Here is a 24,352-nt window from a genome sequence, read left to right on the forward strand (position 1 = left end):
CTTGCAGCTGGCTCAGCTCTGGGGCCACTCCAAGCTGCTCAGAGCTTCTCCTAGCCAGTGCTTGCAAACCTCCAAGGACAAAGGCTGCAAAACCTGTGCCTTTGCCTGACTGTCCTTTCATGGGAAAAGTTTCTCCTTATATCGAGGGCAAGCCTCTCCTGCTTCAGTTACTGCTGCAGTCCTTTGTCCTCCCACCCTGCACGGCTGGGATGAGCCCAGCTACATATCCTTCATGATCTCCACATAGGTACTGTGCCTGATGTTAAATTCTCCCCAAATCCATAGCTCCAAGCTGTAGAAGTCCAGTTCCCCTGGCCTCTCCTCAGAGGGACACTGCTTCAGACACACCTTCATGTCCCAGTAGAAAAAAAAAGGAAGACCTGAAGAAAAAAACATTATTTTTTACATAAAAACAACCCTAGCTTTTGTTGCAGTGTGTATTTATGTTTCTTTTGATTAGCTTGCCTATCCAGTTTCTTACCCATATAGTTACCAGCCTAGCTTGGCTGTGGTGTCCAAACATGAGTACTGGAACATTGGGGGAGATGTGTCTGAAACTCTTGCCAAGGTTGATGTGATTGGTATCCCTGCTCTCTCCTTGTTCACAAACGCAGCCATGTTACTGTAGAAGACAATCAGGTTGGTCTGACATGATTTATCCTGGCAAACACATGCTCTCTCAGTCACTTTCCTCTCTGTTGTCAGAAATGTGCTTCAAGGGGATAGAAACTTGTGTTCAGGGAAACATGCAGAGCTGGGAATGCAGGAAGTCATAACTACCCTTGCATGCATTCCCTATTTCCAGCACACTTCAGGGTAGAGGCTTACTGAATTGAAATTGGTATCTTTGTATTAGGGAACATTAAAGTACATTATCTCCCAATAATACCTCTAATTCCATCCTAATTAAAGAGGTAGCATCTCCAACAACCTATGAAAGTGTCACACTTTAATTTTGTGCTCCGTGAAGATGTAGATGCCTCACCTTTGGGGTCCAGAGACTTCCAATCATCAGTCTTCTCTTTACATTCAGTGATGAGAAGTAGGCTCCTAAGTAGGAGGAACAAGCTGGTTTGCTTTGATTTTGTTGGGGTTTTTTTCAAAAGACTTACTTATTTTAAGGTGCTTGCTTGGAACAGTAAATAAAACTCTCTTTTTTAGATAGAGGCCACATAGGATCAAAGACTTGTATAGAATTAAAAAGTATCTCCTTCCTCTGCCCAGTAACCTTTGTCTGGATTTGTCAACATACTCAGAAATCATAATGATTTTTACTTTCATTTGAGTTCTTTCTCATTTAATTTTCAATTACTTCACTTATAGGTACAGTTTACCCAGGGAGAGGTCAGGCAGTTGGAAAGGCAGATGGAATATCTGGTTAAGCATGATAAATGCAGCTACTGAGCATGTTCCATGGGATCCCCAAACCACACTGTTAGATAATGACTCTCCTTCTCCTGACTGGGATGCATCTGCTTTGTTGTAAGCTATCTTCTTTCTGAGGATTTTACAAATACTATATGCAACCTGCTGAATTCAGCTCCTGTCATTCAAGATGAGATCCATAATTTGGTCACAACCACTTGATGACAATTATTAGTGTTATCTGCCCTAGGGTTGATGCTCAGAATTTCACTTGACACCACATCAGCTTTAGCCACATACCCTTAGACTTCAGAGCATTAACCAAAACCAGTGTCTGTGTGTACTTTGCAATAACTTTTTGAATAACCATTAATTTATATAGAGCTGTCAACTTCATTTTTCCAGCTGTAGGAAGGTATGAAGTACTGATGTCTGAGTAATTTTTAATATCTTAAGGGGCATAGAAGTGCTTTAACGGGTTCATTTTTTTTATAGTTATCTTTGATTTTATCTAGGCCCAGTGCTTTAAAATTTGCCTCTTCACAGTTAACCTTGGTCACTTCCATAAATATTTCTGTGAATAGTCAAGCTCCTCTAGTTGTTAAGAATTCATGGCTGAAACTGTATTTGCAAAGTGCCTTGTTTCCTCAAAAAGCTGTCTCACAATGCAGGAAATGCCAAATATCTGTGCTTCATGGAAAAGTATGTTGTACAGCTGTCAAAATAAAAATGTTTATATGGACATCAAATTATCACATTGTTCAGGGAGGGGTGTGTGTATGTACATCTGTAACATGGTTGTATTTCATACATACAAAGGATAGTTGAAGCACTGCTTCATTTGTTTTGAAAAGAATCCTTCTTTGTATAGAAAAACCATATATACATATGAATGAGAGTTTTAAAAAAATTCTGAAATGTTTTAAAAAATTCTGAAAACATCCTGCTGCTGTTTTATTAGGAAAATCAGCAGCTAGTCTTGAAGTGTCTTATCTGAAATATTTGAACAGGTTGCACTTGCAAGCACAAAGTTTTCATTTCTAATTTTAGAGTGCAGGCAGCAATAATAGGATTTAAGGAAAATATTTCAGTTTGTATAGACATTAGAGATAAATTTTTAAGGCAGCAGCTTGAAACTCCTATTACTATGTCATATGTAGTTGGTTTATTTGATATAAGAATATAAGAATAGGAAAGATAATATACTTCAGGGAAACTGAATGTAATGCAAACCAACTATACCTATTCAAGAAACATTAATTAGTCTGGTGGCTGATGTGCCAAATAAGTAGCATCTTAAGGAGATCAGTGGCTGTAACTCAGTACACTTCAAAATATTTGTACTTAAATGCTACATTTTCTTGTGAATTTTTAAGATATGATTAACTTACAGGCAATTGCAAAAATGTTTGTGACAGGGATGCTATGTTTGAAGAGAACTTGTGAAAAATTCCAGTATGACAATGCCACTGCTGTAGAATCTATAAACTCTTAACCACGTAGTAGTGAAAGAAGATTACATTATAATTCACCTTGGGTAAGTTAAATGAAGATTCTATCCTGCTTTGAGTGAAGGGAATAATAAAATTGCAGTTGACTTCCCTGGGGACAGGATGGGGTCCTATCAGGCTTGGGATGATAAATCAAAATAATATATCAGCAGCAGATGGTTGCAACAGATGATTGAATAAGCACTATGTTTAATTTTTATGAAATAAATTTATTTTAAACATACAACTTGTCAAGAAATTAAATCTGACTCAGATGAATTCTAAAATGTGCTATATTTTCATCTTGGTATGTAGGGGACAATTTCATTTGCCAAAATAATCTCTAGAGCAAAAATATTATAAAACAGCAACATAATATATATACTCATTCAAATTCAGAAAAAAATAATGTTGTGTAATGTAAGAAGAATGCAATAGAAATAAGGAGAGAAAGAACAAAGAGAGAGTAGGAAGAGTTTTAAAATATTAGCCACATTCTCTCCAGACCTTTTTACTCATACTACAAAGGCATTTAGATATCTATTCCCTGTGAAACTGGGGGAGTCTGGCTTCTAAAAATGGTGAGGCACCAACATACCTCTGTGGATATGTCTCCTGCACACAGCTGATGGGGTGTTATATATAAAGCACAGCACTGAAACAGAATGGGTGTTTTGACTCATCCTGTCAACACGCATTAGAGATGGCAGGAACCGGACGCATCCCTGTGGCTGCTGCATACACAGCTGGGATTCCCCAGCCACTGAGAACATGTGAAGCACTCTGAGCACACAGGGAGGGAGCTGGAGCTGTCCTCTAGGCATATGACAACTGCTCATTCAGTGGACAAATAATCCATGCATCTACAGCTCCGTACCAGCCATCCAACAGCTCCAGCCAGGTGTTCCCCAGCTCTTCTGGATGGCCTGCAGGTACTCAGCCCCTAGAGGATGTCAGGATCTTCCCCTTCCTTCTGAGCAAGCCTAATAGTTTTATTAATGCACATCTGTGGTCTGCCATAACTGTAGAACCGTAGAAAGGTTTGGGTTGGAAGGGACCCTAATTGTCACTCTAGTTCAACCCTTCCCACCATGGGCATGGACAACTTCACTTGACGAGGTTGCTCAAAACCCCACCCAACCTGGCCTTGGACACTTCCAGGGATGGGCCATCCATGGCTTCTCTGGGCGATCTCCTCCAGTGCCTTCACAGTGAAGAATTTCTTCCTAATGACTTCTTCCATAATGCCTACTTAGGCTTCCATAGAAGCTGTGTTTACAGTCTGTGAATGAAATAACAAGGCATTGCCTGTCCTCACACAGCTGATGCTGCACACCCAGCTAGGGAGGCCTCACTGAGTGCATCTCAGGCACTTTGAAAACAAATATGCACTGTGGGCATCCCACTCCTGCCCACCCTCAGATTTCTGAAATATCAATATTCCCTGAATTTTTAATTTTTTTTTTGAGGGGCGGTGGCAGGGAATCAATTTGCTCAAGCCAAACTCATGCCATGAAGAGTGCTAAATATTTAACAGCACACATGGTGATGCAATGTGCTTGAGACCAAGGCCAGACTCTCGTCAGTTTTCTTACAAAGACATAGCAAAGTTGCCATAAATCTGTTCAAATATGTTAGGAAAGGAAGGAGCTTTAGTCATGGACACAAGTTAATCTAGAAAAATCACATTAGCTAGGAAAGATTTTCTTTCTAAGTGTTGAATTCATTTAACACCAGGACTCTAAGAACACATTATAAATTAGAACAAAAAAACCCACAGATTTATAATATCTTCCCTAGATAAAGCAAGCCAGATACAAAAAGTTTATTATTGGAGCAGATTTATGCACATAAATGCAGTGTCTCAGAATTGCATACTCAGTGCACTCATGGCTGAAGGAAGACATTAACGAAATTTAGTGCAAGAATGAGCTGTGCCTTGTAAAGGCAGTGCAATAAATTATAGGGACAATGCATCAGCTACGGTGGGGTGGTTTTTGTTACTGCAACTCTTGAAAGCAACACAAGAGAGCTTTCAAAAATAAGATCTCAACCAAGGACTCTAAGACGAATATAAGAGTTACTGGATAGAATCCTGAGTCATGTAAAAGATCAGAGTTTTAGTGGTGCATACAAGGCCACCCCAACAAGGAGAGGCAGGTCCATCTGGGTGCCTACTTCAGGGTCAGTGCTTTCTCACTAGAATGTCACAGGTGAACAGATAACCTGTCATGAATTTTCTGCCCGTGGGTAGGTACCTTATTTCAGGTTCTTGGTAGACTTCAGTCATTCTTCTATGATTTATGAACACTTTGATTTCAAGAAATGCTCTTCCAACTGAAGTAGATGCTATATGGAATCCTGGAAAATATATTGCAGATTTTTCAAAATGCACAGGAGACAGCAGCAGGTCTGAGCATTAAAGATGCCATTGTTTTCCCTGCCTCCAAGCACTAAGCAGTTGTCATGCCTCAGTTTGGTGGCAGCTGGATTGAAACAGTCACTGATCTAGGGATTGCTGTTCAACCAGATGTTTGCAATGTCCTTTGGGACCTTCAGGGAGAAAAATGGAGTATAATCAACAACTGTTATAAATAGAAATGGACTCGAAGAGGCTCACAGACTCTGCACAGTGTGTTCAGCATTTGCAGAAATCTGTCTCTGCATTTGCTATGAGAACAGGAGAAGTCTGAAAGTGGTTCACCTTCCTTACACCTCTTTAAGAGCCCAGGTGCCCTGAAAAATTATGGGAATCTTTCCAGTCACTTCACAGAAATGTGGATGGGTTAGAAGAAGAATACCCTACCCAGATAGGGTAGAACAGCAATCAGTTTTTACTATCTAGTGTCATCCTGTGAAAGGTATTTGCCAGGAAGGGATAAACCATCTGAGCAATTTTCCTCATCAATTTCAAGTAAATAAAGCTAACATGGTTACAGAGAAACTATGCAATGTGCAGCATTCCAAGAAAGAATGGAAAGTTAAAAAAAGTAAGTTAAGGGAAATACTCCTGTGACATATATGAAGACCAATTTTGTTTAAATGGGCTGTGCACTTTGGATGGAAGAGCAAAAGCTTAAACTCCATCCTCACTACCAGCTAATCACAGTACAAAGTCTTAAATGTTGACTGGTAATCCCCTGGGAGCTGTTATGACTTCAATATTCCCTTGATAAATTAATTTCTCCAAGATGTTCCCAGGGTTTTTGTACATTCTGCTTGTGGCTACACTGATAACGATGTCACATTCCTCAGATCTAAAAATCTGAGAAATACATTGTGTTTCTTTGTGAGATTTGTGTGCATTGGAGAGACAAGAAAGAGGACATGACATGACCTTTAGCATATAGCCTTCTGATTCTGAGGACATCTTTACATTTGTATGCTGGAGAAGCCCACAGCTCCTTTCAGGAAGCGTGGCTGCACAGCCCACACCACAGGCATGACCACTTACTTTGAGGGCACATGGGAAAGAGGCATCTGAAGGACAGCATACTGTGACCTGTGCTGCTGGGTGTTTAAATGGATACCAGCTGCATGAAACTCACCTTGGTAAAACACAGATTCCTTATTCCAACAGGACAGTCTACAGCCCCAGCCCCTAGCCTGCTTAGGTGCCTTTGACATCACTGCTGCCTGTTTCCCCTAAAATTCTTCTATGCAACCTCTTGTTCCTCTGCTGATTTTGTTGTGTTGGGTTGGTCTATGATCACCCATAGATCACATATATGTGGATGGTAGATGAATGTTTCTGTCCTCCTCAAAGGGAAATCTCCAACCACTCTCAGCTTTTGCTTCTTCCTAGTGCAAATGCTTGGTTCAAGTTTGGTCAAATCTGAAGCCCCTAATGATGAAGGGGCTCTCTGTCACTTCTCAGGGCACTGAACCTGTCCTTGCCAGTCTGCACACAGAGGAACCTTCCTCTGTTTCCAAGTCTCAAATCTCCAACCTCCTTCATCTCTGTCATCCACTCCTGAACCTTTACAGCTTCTGGCCGTCCCTCCTTTGGTGTGATGCAGGTTCAGTCTCTTGTCTCTCTAGGCAATCCTCTGGGATGCAGCTAAACCTGCTCACCTCCTTTGGCAGCTGCTTGAGGTGGCAAGTCAGCTCCTCAGCCACAGTGTGTTTGTTACAGGTAGGACACCATTTCTCCCAGTCTCAGAAGCACCAGACACTCCCTATGGCCCAAGTCTTGGGTGGCCATATCCTCCCTCTGAAGATCCCTGATTCTCCAGAGATAGTTTACCCAGTTTATGAACTGGACTATGTTCCCTGTTGATCAGCAGCCACTGGCTTTCCTAAGCAGTTTTTGGGATACTTCTCTACCCCATTTTGCACAAGGTGTGGGACCTGTTGATTTGAAAGCCATGTTCCTGATGACGTGAGTCCTCAAGAACTTCAACAAAGGGAAATGACAAGAGCTGCACCTGAGGAGAAATAACATCACGCATCAGGGTGGGCTGAAACACTTACACATCTGAAGCTTATATTAGTTGAAGGAGTACTTTCTATTTAAAAGAAAAAAACCAAGCAAACTGAACAAAAAACCCAGGGAAAAAAATCCTGAATAAAGGCAGTTGCAAGACTATTAATCATAGTAGATTGGATGGTCTGAAAAAAACTCCAAATGTCACATCAACATTCCTGATGATATTAAGCCCCAAAAAGATGTTCTCATGATAGTTACTGTGCCACAGATAACAAAGTGAGTCAGAAACTTGAAAGACATCCAGAAATGAATGGGGGGAGGCAGGAGAGTGTCCAAATAAAAACTTTAGATAAGGGTTAGTTTTCTCCCATAAGCTCATTAAATTGGATTTTTTGGCTGCTGTTGTATGATAGCAACTTGACAGCAGGGAAAGGGACAGTTTCAATACATTTATCTTCAGTATTGGCCTTAGCTTGTTAGATTCCCGAAGAAAGTAAGACCAGGTCCCAGTTTTATAATGTATTTCATCTCCTAATTTAACGTCTTTGAAAAATATTTTCCATTTCAATGTTCTGATCAATGAATGAGGTTTTTGGTTTGTTTTTTTTCCTAGGTTGGTTCTAAAGGATAGGAAACATTGCTGAATTTGAAGTTATCTCTTGGAGAACCCTCTGCAAGCCTTCTCTGAATCTATCAACTCCAATAAAATGGCTTTGTTTCTAACCCACATTGCAGCACTGAGCAGGCAAATAAATGGCTTTTACCCTCTCTCAGCTTAAATGGATACCTAGCAGTGTGCAGTGACTCTAAAAGGTGGCAATCAAATCTAAATATCCCCTTCTATTATTCTAACCAAAGCTGTGTTTCATCCTAATGGTGTCTAGACTAATGAGACAAATTTATGCAAAATTCACTCGTATTGCTGGAACAAAAAGGGCAATGATAAATATAGAGCACTGTGGAATTTGGCTCTTGGTTGCTATTACTGACCTTTCATATGTAATGGAAATTGTCATTATGTCCCCATCACCAAGTAGAGTTTTTATCTGAACAACAATTATACCAGTTTTGTATGGTTTTGTTTAACGACTAATGTTAAGTGTTCAGGCTCTTTTCTCTTTGTATCTGTCTATTAATTGCATAAGTAACTGGCCTATAGATCTTTGCATTTCCTTTCTTTCCACTTTTGGAAGAAACTGGTTATTCTCTTTGACCTTAAATCCTCTAACATTTCATCAGTACCCCTCTTGCTCCCTGTCAAGTGATCATCTCCAATTACAGCCCTGATTGCAGATTTTCAAAGGTCACAATAAGAAGCATTTAAGGGTAGAAAGACTGGCTGGCCAGCTCACCAAAACAGGGGAATAATACCTTCCCAAACAACATACAAATGTCACAAGGCAATCTATTAAATTAATCATATTTAAAATTCTATTATGTGGTCTTATATGTCAACAGAATTATGCCTAAAATATACTAAATGACAGGCAGCTTAGTCTCTGTGAATCATTTCTGTTTATGTACTTGAATGGTGTCAAACACAATCCTGGATCTCCCATTAGATCCTGTCTGCCTACCATGATGAAAGAACCAAAACTTTTACAATGATGTTCTAATCTCATAGCAATGGTAAAAAAGCATAGGACTTGCCCAGAAGTACTTGGAATCTTGTCTATTACTTCTTCAAAGTTTGCTTGTATTTTAGATGAAGATAGTAACACTAAGTGATTTCAGAAGCCTGATTTCTCCACTCCTGTTATTCTAGTCATATATACCTGGTGACTTCCAAGACTACCATCAAATGTTTATGAGATTCCATCTTCAGGTAGACAGTGATGAATTATAAACACCATCTAATTCAACTTCACAGGCAGGAATGTCTCAGGTGCTAGAATTAGTGTCAAATCTAGACAGCTCCAGATTTCATGGGAACCTCCAAAGAGAAAAAAACCAATTTAATTTGTTAGCATCTCATATGCTCAAGTTTCCCAGAAGCAAAATTAATTTTGAGTATTGGCAGAATGTAGTACATTTCCTGATCTTGGCATAAGGAAAATATTTTGAGATAACATACTTGGGCCTCTGTTGACAGCTAACAATAGCGGAACCACAAATCAGTCATGCTGGGATTCATCTCATTTAGCTTTGAGTGCCTGCAATGGACACGCTGGCACGTGTGACAACACTAAGCTTTTCTCACAGTTTGTAGTGAGGAAGTTACACTTCAAGGACATGGGCTGTTTCCTACTCTCTTTCAGATACCTACTCAAAGAGGCAAAAAATTAAGCTTGCTTTTTTCCCTGACCCTGGTCACTGGCACTCTGGTAAGTGGCACAGGTAACTGGGTAACATGTATTGGCAGCCCTGGGAGAACAGAGTGGGATAACTCCTCTAAAAGGAGAAGAAAGAATCTGAAGACTAGTCAGTGTAAATATCTGCATACACAGGCAGATAGGTGATGTTTCTAATACTTCTTCTATAAATTATTTTATTGTCATGTATTATTTAGAAGTGCTTAAGGCCTTTAGAGAAAAGAGAACCTTGTAGTTGTCTTTACATATTTAATAAAGTCATGCATTGCCTTATTGTTATATTTCATGCCTTCTCTCCCTATCAATTTCCTACCAGTCACTATTCCCTCTTCTTTCCATAAATGAAAAAAAGAATTTCAGGTACTACAGTGGTATTTAAGACACATGGATGACAACAGGTTAGTGCTCACACCCACATTCTACCCCTATTCACTTTACTGGTGCAGCTGCAACCCCACGCCACAGCTGGAGAAAGAACAAGCAGTACAAGAGCACAGCTCTTCATATGCTACCCACTTGTTCAGCCATCCTCCTGTAGGTACCTCCTGTGTTTTTCCTAGAGCAGCATTTTCTGACTAAGATGTCCAATTTACAGATGCTGAGGTGGAAGCAGATGAGAAGCAGTCTCACTTTCCTGCTGCCCAGCCTGAACACAGCTGTCGGTACTAGGCAAGCAAGCACAATGGGACCTACACCACAAACACTTAATTGCAAATAGTCCTAAATTAGGGACCCAAAATATAAAAAGGCGTTCTTGAAAATAATTTTTGGTGAGCTTTGATGCTAGAATTTTCATTAATCCAGCAAGTAAAGTTTTAGATAAGGATGGTGTGATTGCTGGCAGACACATAGTGCCAGTAAGTGCATAGTAGATAATGTCAAATAACAGAATAGCGATCAATACACAGATGCAAAAACCAGAGAATGTGATGGGAATTTTTTTTACAATAGGCTGAAAGCAGGAACAACATGAAAAATCTAAGAACAAACGCTGCTTTAACTGACTATGACATGTAGAGTAGCCTGGGCAAATGTAGTTCTGATGCTTGATAGAAGTACCACTCATTAACACTGTGTTGAAAGAAGGTATCTTCCCTACAAAACCTTGCAGGGGCTGCTCAATGTATAGATGGATTCATCAACTTCCATTAAATAAGTTGTCTAATTATGATAAGAAATGTTTGCTGACCCTTAAAAGCTATGTATTTCATTAGCTTGCCTTTCAGGCAAGCAGCCCAGGGCGCAGCAGAAGTCATGTAGTTGCAGATAATGGAAAGAGACTGGAGTAACTAGGCAGAGACATGGCTAAATAGCTTTTAAATGAGATTGTAAGAGCGGGCGGGAGGGGGTGTAATAGAGGTCATCTCAGGGAGAATGCATAGCAGAGTGAGGTGCAGGAATGAGCAGTTCTTGCAAGCTCTAGATAAAGAGCTGGAAAGATATTTCTCCTTCACTGGTTGACTGGAAAGTAACTCGGAGAGTGTTGGTGCTGTGTACACGCCGCCAATAAATATTCTCTCATTTTCTTCTCTCTTCCTGCTTTTTTACCCTACATGATGCCATGTGGAAAATAACTCAGAGTGTTGGTGTTGGGTATAAAAACGTGTAAGGACTGGTGAAATGATTAGCTATCTTACTGACATTGATGTTTTGTGAAGAGATGAGGGAGCTATGGAAAATTACTGCTATAGGAAAAGTTTGGGTTTGTGAGCAGCAACACAATTTAGGTGAGTAGTTCTTATAACACCAAACTGGGAGCAACTACTGTTGCAGTGGAGCTGTCACCAAAGCTCATGAAATTTTTTGCTGTAATTTGACTTGAAAGCAGAATTCTAGTTTTTAAATGTTCACAGAGTTTGGCAGTACTCCTTAAAACTTTAGAACTTGATATCAAAGTTAGAAATTGATATGGAAAATATTTTAATTGTTTATTTTAAGCTTAATCTTAGTTTTTAAACCTCGTACTGCAGACTCCAGGAATGTCCGCTATGGCTTTCTTTTTTTAGATCACAAATGTGTAAGACCTGATGTTTGGTCCAGAAGATGCATTTATTCATGCTTGTCTTGGAACATTTAGACAATAACCATGAGGGAATATTCCCATATTTAGTCCACGATTAGGACCTCAAAAGAAAAGATAGCCTCTGAATGCCTCAAAACACAGGCAACTGTGACAGCATGGCAGATCACACTCTTCCTCTCGGAATGTTTGATGATATGCAAATCCAGCCCCACACTGTATGTATTACACAGTAATGGAGGATTGTCATTGCTAGAAGAAAAATGTCACTGTGTCACTTTCAGGGTAATTGCTAGGGAGCAAGGCTGATTTCCTTCAAATGTGGAGTCAGAGCTCTTTGATGAACGGATTGACGAGTTCATTTTTATCTACAGTACAGAGAATCTGGATGTTTACTCTTCATTTTCTGTGTGCCCTTTTTTTCCTCCAAAGGAACAACAGTTCCAAAAATCCCTCTTCTGCCTGCATTATTGGAAAGGATAAGAAGACTTTGTTAGCTTAAATAGCCCTACAAGTTCCTCATTTCTCAAAGCACTACCCTCAGGGGATAAAAGAAAGCTGTTTCCAGAAAAGTAACAAAGTATTTTAAAGTAACTAAGTATTTCTCCTTACTGTTTCAAAGCCAGCATTTTTATAAAACCATGGAATGGACCCTGTGCAAGAATGAAATAATCCCATAAAATTATTTCCTAAAGTGATGTGATTTTTGATACAGCATTCATAGCTTCATATACTTTATTCATAGTATAAAGAGGGTGGAACAAAAGTGTTCAGATAAAATAAAAATGTTGGGCATAAACTAAAACTCATTGATGTAATCTTCCAGTTTGATAAACCCAAAGACCCTATAAAAAATTGACCATTGTATTCACCTTCTGGCTACATTAGTTTTAAACTTGCATCTGTTACCTTGAAAGGCTAAGACTTACTTTTTACCAGTGAAAAGAAAGCTGAAAAACTGTCAGATAACATGAGTACACCAGGAGCTGCTACTTATGTGAAAACACAATCAGTTTTGAAACCAAAATAAACCCAAAAAAAACTTCACAGATAGTGTTAGAGCTGGCTTTCAGATAAGAACTCAGGACTGAAGGTGTTGTCATCTTCTTGGACAGGGCTTATGAGGCCTGACAGAAATACAGTCTGTACACTCAAGTTGCTGCCAGCTTTGAAAAATCATACCATTTTTGGTGTCCTGTCCAACCTTATCTGCAAATCCTCTACAAGGTCCAAAATTGACTAAATTTTCTAAATCCCCAGTTCTTTTGTCCCATCAAGAAACTTTGGTTACTTGTCCTGTGCTTACAGGAAGATTGTCACATTAGTCTGATCAGAACTGCAGAGAAATAGAGAAGACAAAATATGCTGCAGCAGTTAACCTAGACTGGGTTTTCCACCAGTGAAGTCTCCCATGGGCCCAAAATGACACATTATAATGCATCTGAAAGCCAGCTTTATGTTGACATGTATGCTGTGGATGTGCGAAGTTTGAAAAGACAAAGTACGCCAATGAAAACCAGATCATATAAATAGGGCATACATAAAATTTATGGGGATTGGACTGATGACTAAGAAGGTCACAGAGCTGAGCCATTTCCATGCAGATTTGGAGCAAAAGACAGCTTCAGTTCTCCTTAACACCAGCCCCAAGAGCTGGAGTGTCCCAGTCCAAAGAGCTGGAGAATGTGCCATGTTTAAGAAGGAATATCTTTGAAGAAAATTTGTTCACTTGAGAACTCCTTTGAGGGTTGATTATCCCAGTTCAAGAATCTATTATGAAAATAAGACTGAGATCTAAGGGAAGATTGAGTTTTTCTCATTGAAAGAAGACTTTGCAAGACAGGGGTGGCTTCAATGCTTACTGAACAGCCAGGAGAAGCTGTTTACAAACCCCTGTGTAAATTTATTCATGTCCATGTCCCCAGACCTCTACAGAGCTCTCCTTTAGCCTTGGGGTGACATGAGAGTCTGGGGGTGAGATGCTGCAAATGAGTGGTTTAGGTTACTTTAAAAATATAAAGTTCACTCTATTGCTCACTGTGTAGATAAAACACACAAAGAGAAACCTGATTAAAAGCAGTCTACAATAGTTTATGTGGAGACCAGACATAAAAAGGGTAAGGAAAGAAAAGAATAAGGGAGGCTCTTCCATTGAGTCACAAGGTTTAGAATAGACCCCCTGCCAAACTTAGACTGGATCAGCAGTTTAGGTCTAAAGGATTCAACAACACTAAATCATAACAATATTCAATCCACACCATAACTGCATCACTTAATCAATTAAATAATCTACCACTTGCAAAATGATTCAATAGATTTTTCTATAAGTGCAACAGTAATTTAACCATAAATCTAACTTAACCATAAGATTAACACAGTTTTTAATATTTACTTATAAATTTAATTATGAATCTAAAAATGCAACATTCTTAATGTGCACGCACACAGACATAAAGAAGTGTGTGCAAAGGTATACCTATGAAAAATTCCCCTTGAGCTCAGTGAAATTCTTATGTTGAAAGCCTTTGCATCTTCTCGATGGGCAGAGTTGATCCTCAGGGAGTGGAGACTTGGGCTCAGGTTTTATCATTGGCTTTCAGCAGCAGTCATCTACATGTAGCAAACTGGAGATTTGGTGAGCTCCAGGAGGAGCCCACTCAGAGTATGGTACCAACCAGAGTATGGTTCAGGTTAAAGGGCCTCACTTAGCACCATTCTTTGTAGGGTATCAAGATGCTGGGCTTTAGTTGTCAGTAAATTTCCATCCTGGCCACAATCTGGGTCAATATTACTGAGTTTTTCCTCAAAAAGCTCAATAATGAAGTTATCTTACTCTGTTGTTCAGACAGAAAAATAGAAAGTCTCAAGGCAACTTATTAGAAAAGAAGCTCATTAGGCAAAAGAAGTTCTGGGAACAGTGTTTCTGCTCAAAGGGAGGTAGCTGCCCAGGTTTCATCAATTAATAAAAGCTGAGTCCTAACAAGTATTCCTGAGAACATAGTGTGGTTGGGAGGGGGGGAGGTGTGAGGTGTGGTGGTGGGGGATGCAACACCCCATGAGGCTGTAGAAATTATATTATATTTCAGCTGCTGATCCAGGCAAAGTGAGATTTTTGACAGGAAAGAGTTTTGCCAAAGTTCCTTATTAAAAACTTAAACTTATATGGTGGGAAGCAGGTTGATATTGTCACAACTCTTTCTGTAAAAATGTAAAAGCAGAGCTGTGCTTTCTGCAGTTTGTACCAAAGTACAAACACATGTAAAGAGCACATTATTAACAACAGAAAATCCTACTAAATCCCTCAAGGGAGTGTTGTTTCTTCACAGAGTGAAGAATTTGCAGTGCTATCCCCACTCACATTACTGAATCTCAACCCCTTTTCGAGGCAGCTTGCACAGAATGCTGAAGCCTAATGGGTTTTGGGGATTCTCAGCATCTGAACCCATGAAGGATGTGCATCATGGACGTGGAAGCAATTTCACCCAAGTCTGCCATGGCATAGAGTGGATGTGGCTTTTCTGCACAAAGAAGGTGCACAGGGCTGTGGGAAGGTCTTCCTCTTCTGCTGTAGGTATGGCAGCTTAAGGGAATTATAAGAAGCCCATTTGTATTTGGAGGTCATTTATACGCCTTAGGGAAAGGACTCCTGGCTTTTGGTGCTCCTCACTCAGCACACTGGCAGTCAGATGTCCTTCAGTCATTAGAGACTGAACCATTTAAAGTGAACTCAAATTAGCCAAATCATGAGATTGGACTTTTTTTCCCCTGGAAAAGGGTAACATAACTGGCCAGAGGGAAGAAGGAGATAACTGTCCTGTGTTTTCTAACCCTGGGTACTGTGGGTCTTCCTTAGATATAGTACACCCAACAAAGCACAAACAGGCAGCTGCAGAGAATATTTTCATCTGAGCAGACAATAGTAGAGTAACTCCATGGCTGGGCAGATAACTAGAAAGGAATCAGAAGGCATCAGCTCAGTTTTATATTTACAGAATATTTTCTGAGGAAAAAAAAAAGAAAGACAACTTATAAAACATCCTTAGCTTTAAGTCATTTGGGTTTTTTTGGAGGAGGTGGTATTTTGTTTTGTTTTTTTTTCTTTTCTCATCACATATTTTGTTTGCAAAATGTAGCTAGATCCTGAATTTTCTAAGCTTCCAACTACAGCTGTCTTGAATAGAAACTCATTATCATTAAATAAGGAAAGTAAAACCAATGGATTTTAGAGTGGAAATTCAAAGGTCCTTTATTTTATATTTTACACATATGTTTTTCATATATATATATATATATATATGTCTTCATGCATTGATAAACTGTGTGATGTTTTGATATACAGAGTAATAATAGACTGACATTCCTGTTCTGTTTTTTTGTGGAATTTTGGGAAATATTTCAAGAATTCCAGAGAAACTGGAATTCTGGTGTGCTTCTCTACTTCCCCTATGCAATAGAGAGCAATAGGGAACAAAAAGGGATAAAACTACTTCTTGCACTGTGCTGATGAAAGACAGCAAAGATTCCCTGATCATTTTTGGAAAATTGAGGAAACATTCCTTTAACTCTGAACTGAGTTTCTAGTGAGAAAAATTTCTGGAAAGAAAAAGTTTCCTTCAAAGGGTTGCATGAGGCAAGATACTTTATTGGGACCATGGTTACACCATGGAGAGCAGCATTTCAGCTGTGATTTATTAGACAAGTTGTTTACAGACTTTTTCTGCCAGCATATTAATTTTTTTCTTGCCACTGCAGATTCATTTGATACAAAACCTGTAAATGGTATCTACAGCTACACATAGAAGAGCATCAGCAGTATGACCACTTCTGTTTCTGGCCCTTTCATTGCCTGGGGAGGAAATATCTTCCACCTGGAGATGGTAAGACACAGTGACAGCCATACCCATGAGTCTGTGACAGGTTTCTCTTTGAGTGTCTTTCCTGGGACTTGTCATTCTCTGTTCATTCCCAATATCTGTACACTGCTTTCAGCATGCAGCAGATGCCTGCTCTCTGGAGGATCTCAAGAGAGTCCACTGAATAACTGGTCTACTACAGCCATAAAAAAAGCTTTTTCTGATGCCTCAGAAAGTGTTTTTGGGAGCCACTGCTAGCAATGCACATCAAGAAAAAGCATGACTGGCTATCTAGTGTGAAAAAACATCTCTTGGGAGAGAGCAAAGTCAGCTTTAGAAAAGCAGTTTGGTGTGAGGTGAGCTCTAGGGACATTTTCTTTTCTTTTCCTTAAAAACCACTCACTCTAGTCCTTCTGCAGAAGCTTAATTCCATGAACAAAACCCAAACATCTCAATTTTCTCGCTCTCCTCCCCATTACCTGGCACTCAGTTTTCTGAAGCCCAGTAGGAGCTGCAGAATACTAGTTGAAATGCCTTCTCCTGGCTGATGTGGAAAGACAACACAGACTACATCTGCAAAAGAGTTACAAAGGGCTGGATTCACTCAGATCTGCCTTATGGACCCTGCATTAAGCATCAGGTTGACAAGAAGGCCAAAGGATGATCCAAGTTAGCAAGGCACTTGTTGAATCAGTCAGGAGAGGAGTGACAACAGAGCTATGAGCCTGTGAGCCAAGCCAGGCTGGGAACAGCAGGTCTTCAGTCTTGTTAGAGCCCCACTGAGGGGGAATGGTCTCACGAGGGATGTCTGTCTCTGATTTGCCCTTTGGGACTCATGGTTATTTAGGAGTTAGCCAGTGGCTTCTGACAGGATTGTCCAAGGAGGTTTGGAGTAACCACATAAAAATATTTTTGTCTAATTTGCAGCCTAATGATATTTTGTCATGATTCCGGAGCAATGTGGCTCATTGTGTGGGAGTCCAGACAGATATAATTCATGTTTTGTTCTGCCTGTGAGAGAAACTTTAAAAATTTGAGGAATTAATTCCCCTTTGAGCTGAAGGATAATTGGATAACAGAGCCTGTCATTAAGATAATCATTGCAGATCTGCTGCCTGTGGCATTTCTGGGCAATACCTTACAGACCCTTCCTGCTTGGCAGCTCCTGAGAGCACTAATCTTCAGTTCCCAATCCTTCCAATCCTCTGCACAGGGAGACAAAAAACTCAGGGGCCAACAGGGCTCACCATTCATAGTGGATGTTATTGTGGATTCCTTCAAAGTCAAAAAAATGCATTAATTTAGATCATAGTTTGGAAGGTTAACAGATGGATCTGATCTACAGTTTTCAAAATTAACAGATGTAATAATCTTAGAATGTGAGTTTTGCTTTGATATCCAAGGAAAATGGTCTTTGATTAGTGAAGCTACTTGGAGCTGGAAAGTTCACATGTGACTGGAGAAGTGGAGAAGAAGTTAAATCAGGCAAAATCCCGGATCTGGAGCCAGAAAATGGGGCTCTTACTGAGCCAAAGTGGCTGCAAAGAGAACTTTGAAAAGATGTTTGGTGCCAAAAGAGCTCCACCACTGCCCTCTCCAGCTGCATCCACAGGCAATATGCTGACCCCTTGCCCTGCTTCCTGCCTACCCTCACTGAGGGATGGGAAGGATGGGAAATGCTGGCCTTTAAACCACTTCAGTTTTCAGACTCTTTACCTCTTTCTCCTCAATGTTTTCATCTGCCTTAGAGTGACAAACTTATTCCTAAATAAAACTTACCAGCCCAGAAATGATTGATTACCTGGAATCAATAAAAATTACATTCAACCTGAAATTGCATTTGATGTTTTCAAGTAATGTGGATGTGTGACAGGTTAAATACAGAAAAAATATCAGAAAAACACAGTACAAAACAAAATGTATTTGCCAACATGCAATATCAGTAAACCAACAGATCAATAAACATTTTCAGATTATGAAGAGGTGACCTTCCTCATGTGTTAAAAAGTTCTATTTATCATCTAACATTTCTACCTTTTTTAAAAAACATAGTAAAAGGCAGAATTTTATCAACTAGTATGTGGCCTGACAGTCTCAATGCCTGGACTTTAGGAAAAAGCACACTAAACAGATTTTCCAGACTGGTTGGAATGGAAGTGACTTGCATGATGCTTTCTGTGACATTGCATGACTTAGTGTAAAAACTTCCACATGTCAAGAGAGCTGTTCATATTTCCTGTCCTGTGAGATCAAGCAGCCTGGGATAGCAGCTCCTCTTCAGGGAGGCTACTTCAAGGCTTGCAACTCTTCACATCACTTTGCTGTGTTTTCTAGTACATAGAATTTTCCAACCCTTCAACCACTGGAGCTGAGATTTTGAAGGAAGCTTCTGCCTGTCATTGAAGCATACCTGAAATCAACAGAAATACATCAGATGAGCTTGACTTTGAAATTCTCTCAACTTGCAGTTTGAAGTAGATGTGCCTTGTTCAGCTAAGTGCTTCACTGTGTGCTGCCCGTTCAACTCACATTTGGCCATACTCTGCACTTTTCAAAGCCTGCAATATGCATCTACTCAGCTGATTTCTAAACTCTTCAGACATTGTGTATAAATGGGGTGCATGCAGAAGAGAGCTTAGCAATATCTGTAGGAGAAGTGGTGTAAGGTAAGAAAACTGGTTCTGGTTTTGTGGTTTGGGGGAGATTGCCCAGGCACTGGGGAAAGGGAGGAAGAAGTGGGATATAATAAAAAGAAGAGACAAACTGATAATTGGATTTTGGTTAAGAAACTTAGGAGTTGAAAAGAGGATATTAAAGGTGGATAAAGCCATCAGGAAACTGTGCTGCTGGAAGGAGGAACTGGTCACACAGCAGATTTGTGATAGTTAAAATGATTGGACTGAAAGCCAGAAATAGCTTGGGAAGGAATGGTGAGGTCCCTTGGAGGCTCAAGGAGAATCCAAAGACTGAGAAAGGAGACAAATGGAGACTGACAAGGATGAAGCTTGAGGATAAGGCTAAACTAATTTCTTCAGTTCTAAACTCACCTGGGGATGAGTTTAGAACTGAAGAATTTTATTCTCAGCTTCTGACTGCTGCTTCCTCATCTTTTGGGACAACTCTAGGAAAAGTTTATGACTTTATGACTGCTAGGAGAAAGACTGCTAGGTCTCCACAGACTGACCTGTCCAGTGCCCAGCTTAACCTCTGCCTATCAGTGACAATGTTCCCATATTCTCCAGCACTTCAGCAAACAAATGAGGGGAAACAGATGCAGAATGGTTCCTATCCCACATCCTTTCCTTTGAGTGTAAGATTACACATAGAGAACCTGGCTAATATGGGATTTCTAGAGAGGCAGGATTAGGCTATTTAATGCAGTTATCCTTTCAGCCTGAGAGGAGGGGAAACTGCTGGAAAGATGACTTACTAACACCTCCCTCAACAGCACAACAAAGAAGTTACATTCAGGCCTTCTGGAAATCTCTCTAACCTTGCAAAAGACCAAGTATTTCCCAGTTGTTTCCCATTTGTTTCATCCATGTGCTGCTAAACACTTCAGGACAGCAGCCAAGTTACAGAAGAGGCAGAGGTTGGGAGCTTAGAGTTTTATTTTTTGATTCACTCACAACGTATTTTCCCTTTATATATTACTCAGGTAATATGTGAAAGAAGTACTTCTTTCTCTCAGATGCTTTTTTCCCTTCATAACCCACGAAGCATTCCTGTTGTCTCTGCACCATGCCTTTAGAAGACAGATTTCCTCTCTTCTAAAGTAAAATCCACTGGAGGGAGCATCTATCCTACCTGATCTTGGCGATACTTAAAGTCCCTGGAGTTTCCTTTGGCTTTTCAGACTCCTCCTTTCCTCCCTCTCGTCTACCCACCTTACTGCACATCTGGGTCCTAATGGGGCCCTTTCACTGAAGCCTTACCCTGAGTAAAATCTTCTGTGTGAACAAGGATTTACAAAATCCAATATCTATAAGGTGTTTATCATAATTGTTTTTAAACTCTGTGGGAAAGGCCATCTTTCATCCAGATACATCCCTACCCCTTTAACAAGACTAATATTGTAGAGGAAAGATATAACCTTCCTGCAGGGTTTTTATCATATATTGACTCCGCTGGTCTTTCAATATCAAGTTAAAAAAACAACCCCAACTAAATTATATATGAGATGACAAAGTAGAGAAGTGAGTTGCAGAATGGAGAAATAGATTAGCATGTACCACAGTAATGTGTCTGTCCTAAAGACTGAAGACATTCAAACATGAGTGTCCTTTTAAACTTTGAGGGGATTGTACCTAGCCACAAGGCTGCCACAATAGCTTTGAACTGCTCTTTTGTCACAGGCTGCAGCAACTTTCTATCTCCTATTGCTCTGCAGAATATTAGAGGAAAACTTTTGTATATGGTTTCCCACATCAGTGCTCAAGGCTATTGCATCTTGTTGAGATGGAACTGTGGTGCATGGCTATTCAAAGCTTGAAACATTCCTCAGTTTAGAAAGTATTGTGTCAATGTAAAATAACATTACTGTTTCCCACCTCAATGTAAACTGTTCACAAAATGAAAGAGTTTGAGGGAAATACCAAACAGCAAAATAATCCATCTCTCCCCACATCCACATGTTAAGTTAGAAGCTCAGGAAGACAATAAAAGAGAATTGAAAACAGAACTTACCCAGGGTCTGAGGTTTACCACATCCCACAAGGCCAGAGAAGGATTGATTTACACAGTACAGTTCTAATGATTCTTTGTCAAATTTAATTTCCATAATGGATGTACCAGGACTAATGTTTTCCTGACAGATTATTCCACATTTTTGATAGATCATATTTTCCTGTTGTTCAGACTCATTTTTTCTCTTCTCAATTATGCTTCTTCATTGTGTCTCAGGTGAAATTTCACCATAATTCAAGAAAATTTTTGTTCCAGCTCTTTTACCTGAAAATATTATGGAAATTTACCTTTAGTACATTTTTTTCCCTATAAACCTAACTTTGGAAAAAAACTAATTCTGTTCAGCACATATCCTAATCTAGGTCCTTCCACCAAGAATAACAGATGTCTAAAGTTTCTAGGAAAAGCACTTTAGTATACATTGCAAGTTGAACATATTTAGAGCCCTCCAGTGCTAGACTCACTTGAATAAGTGTAAGCTGCCTACACTGAGTGCTTTGCAAAGCATGGCAGCGAGGACTGGCCTCAGATGTGCATGGCAGAGCAGAGGGAGAGCTGAATGACTTCAGCTGATGGCTTCCGGTGTTTGAGCAACTGCAACTCTATTATGGTTCTCTGTGAAAGCAAGGACCAAAATTACCCCAGATTAACCAAAGCTGAACCCCAACTCACATAGCAGAAGAAATAATAAGAAGAATAATTTATCTTATGTGTGGAGATGCTGCTATCAAACTACAGATTGGAACAGAAAATTTTGTTTTTTTCTTTCCTGTACTGATCACAGGTGAGGAGACTCTGACCACAATGGTGTGAACAGAAGCCAACAAGAGCAGCAAATATTCCCCTACTACTGGTCACCAGGTCTCATTATGTTCCCAGTAATGTTATCCCCCCTAAACACAGTCAGACAAACTGGATTGTACTCTTCTGCTCTTTTCTTACTAAAACACAATAGGAAAATATCTGGTGTTAGAATATGAGATGTTTGTTTAGCCTTTTAGCTCATGCTGCATATTCAATTTCAAAAGGCATCTGCACTGAGACACAGCTGAAGAGAACTTGAGAGACTGACTTTTAAAACACATTGCTTTATATTGAATTTTCTGAAAAAATATGAAAGTACTACATGCAATACATTGTATAGCATACAGTGTTTTGAAACAAAATATATTCAAAATTAGTTTTCTAACAGCAGACAAAAAAAAATCAGAATGTATCAGACTGGAGCACAAAATGTGATTAATGTAATGGCATTTGATAAATTGAATATACAAAATTAAATGAGATGTCATGGTCAAATGGGAGCAGTCATACTGTATGGATGGAGAGAATACCAAATTGGAGATGATAAATACTGGTCTGAGTATGTGGCACTGAAACACTGACATCATTCAGCAGGTGAAGAGAGTGGTATGAGCTAAGGCAGAGGACAGAAGGGAAGAAAATACCCTCTGATGGACACAAAGGAACAAGTTTGACACGAAGGGCTATCAGGTATGCCATATCTATAAACTATTAAGATACTTATGGGAAAAAATCCTCCGTAGAAAAATCCTCCTTTTCCTCCTCCTTAGACGAAAAGTCTGAGAGAATGCATGCAAATGAAGCCTAAATGTGATGAACTAAGACTATGATTTGCTACAAAAATTTGATCCAATCACAATGCACCAAAGAACAATGAGCAATATGATGACAAGATACTACCTCATTCACTTGATTCTGATAAAAAAGCCTTTTGAAAATATTTTTTTAACATTGCAAAGCATAGATGAGAGTTTACCTGAGAAAAAAGAACTGTATTAGCAGCTACAGAAAATACAGAAACAAAAGAAAAAAAAACCCTCTTGTGATTGCTTTGAGTAATTACAATCTTGTAGTCATGAATGCAGCAATTTTATTTCTAAATAAAAAAGGAGATGAAGAAAGTTTGGTACACTGTTAGCACAGCAATCAGTGAAGCCTGTGTCATAGTTATGTGCATTCTTTCTGCACTCACAGAGGATATTTTCCTGTTCACAAATTTTACCAAATCTCCTCTCCTCTGAGCTGCATTACAGGCTGCAGAGCAGCTGCACACACTTAAGGCCATTGCAGACAGACCTGAGATCCCTTTCCCTGAATCCTGAGAAGGTCAGCTTCCCATTGAATGTGCCCGGGCTTCAGCTAGGTAATCCCCAAGTCTCTTGGTTTGAACATTTGCAGATCATCAATGGGGGACAAAAAGAGACAGGATTTGAAGATAAAACTTGTCAAAACTGACTATTGAGAGAGTTATTCTAAGTATTAAACACATTTACTGAAGGTTGTTTTGGTTTTTTGCTTTCATTGCTTTGGAACTGATGGAATAAGGGGGCACACAATGTGACTGTGGGTTCTCCTTGCAGTAAAAGCATGTTTTATCCAGAGGGTCACAGGTGCTATGACTATCAGTGGAGAGTCAGCCCTGCTGTTTTTTTAACTCTCAGGCAGAAATATTTCAAATCCCCTGCTGTCAGGATGGTAGTCTGAGACTTAACAAATTTTGCTTGTACTTAGATACCCATTGCCCGAGTGATGTCTCCTTTTCCCAGCAAGCATTCCCAGCTTTCAGTAACAACACAGATTAATCTGCAAATAGAAGGAAAAGTTGCAGACTCCTGCTCCCCTTGCTGGTGGAGCTGTGGCCACCACGGGAGGCCAGCACAATGAGCCCATTAAAATGCACAGGGCCAAGCCAGTCTGCAGTGCATGGGAGAGGCGTAATCAGCTTTACCTTCTCATTGTAATGCTTAATAAAAATGGATAATAAAGCATTTGGAGTACTGTTGAAGCAAAATGCTTTTTAAAATGAACCTGATAGTAAAAGGCTCAGTGAACTTCCTTGAATCAAGTGGCAGCCTCAAGCAATCAAAAAGAATTTCCCAAGAGCTTGCTTAATAAAGGAATAAATGGAAACATTTATTATACTTCTCACAGCTCATTCTCCTCATCTGTGGTTAACTCTGTTTGTGCTTGGGACCCATAGTGATGCCTTCCAGCCCCTCAATGGAGTGAGTGATAGTGTCCAGCACCCCTTTGTCCAGGCAGGCTGCTCACAGACACACAAGCTGTTTGGGCTGCAAAAGCAGAAACTACCTCTGTTCATCAGATGTCCAGGAGAAGCTTCAGAAACCTTCTAGTTAAGCAAGAAGAGAGGGATAAGGATCAAGCCCTGTTTC

The 24,352-nt window shown here is 39.8% G+C and overlaps 1 protein-coding gene across 2 annotated transcripts in view; it reads left to right on the top strand.

Moving 5' to 3' along the window:
* The window catches only part of GUCY1A2 (guanylate cyclase 1 soluble subunit alpha 2), a 220,229-nt gene extending 197,525 nt beyond the window's left edge, over nt 1-22,704 (top strand). Inside the window, exon 7 of one of the 2 annotated variants that reach the window (XM_077173940.1) lies at nt 14,943-15,058. In XM_077173940.1, the coding sequence (XP_077030055.1) occupies nt 14,943-15,029 (87 nt within the window). In that variant the 3' untranslated portion in view covers nt 15,030-15,058. Of the gene's footprint in view, nt 1-14,942; nt 15,059-22,550 lie in introns of those variants that run through there. The other variant, XM_077173939.1, reaches the window with a different exon arrangement.
* The last annotated feature ends 1,648 nt before the right edge of the window (nt 22,705-24,352 follow it).

This window comes from Agelaius phoeniceus, chromosome 2 (assembly GCF_051311805.1).
Source record: "Agelaius phoeniceus isolate bAgePho1 chromosome 2, bAgePho1.hap1, whole genome shotgun sequence".
In the NCBI taxonomy this organism is placed as follows: domain Eukaryota; kingdom Metazoa; phylum Chordata; class Aves; order Passeriformes; family Icteridae; genus Agelaius; species Agelaius phoeniceus.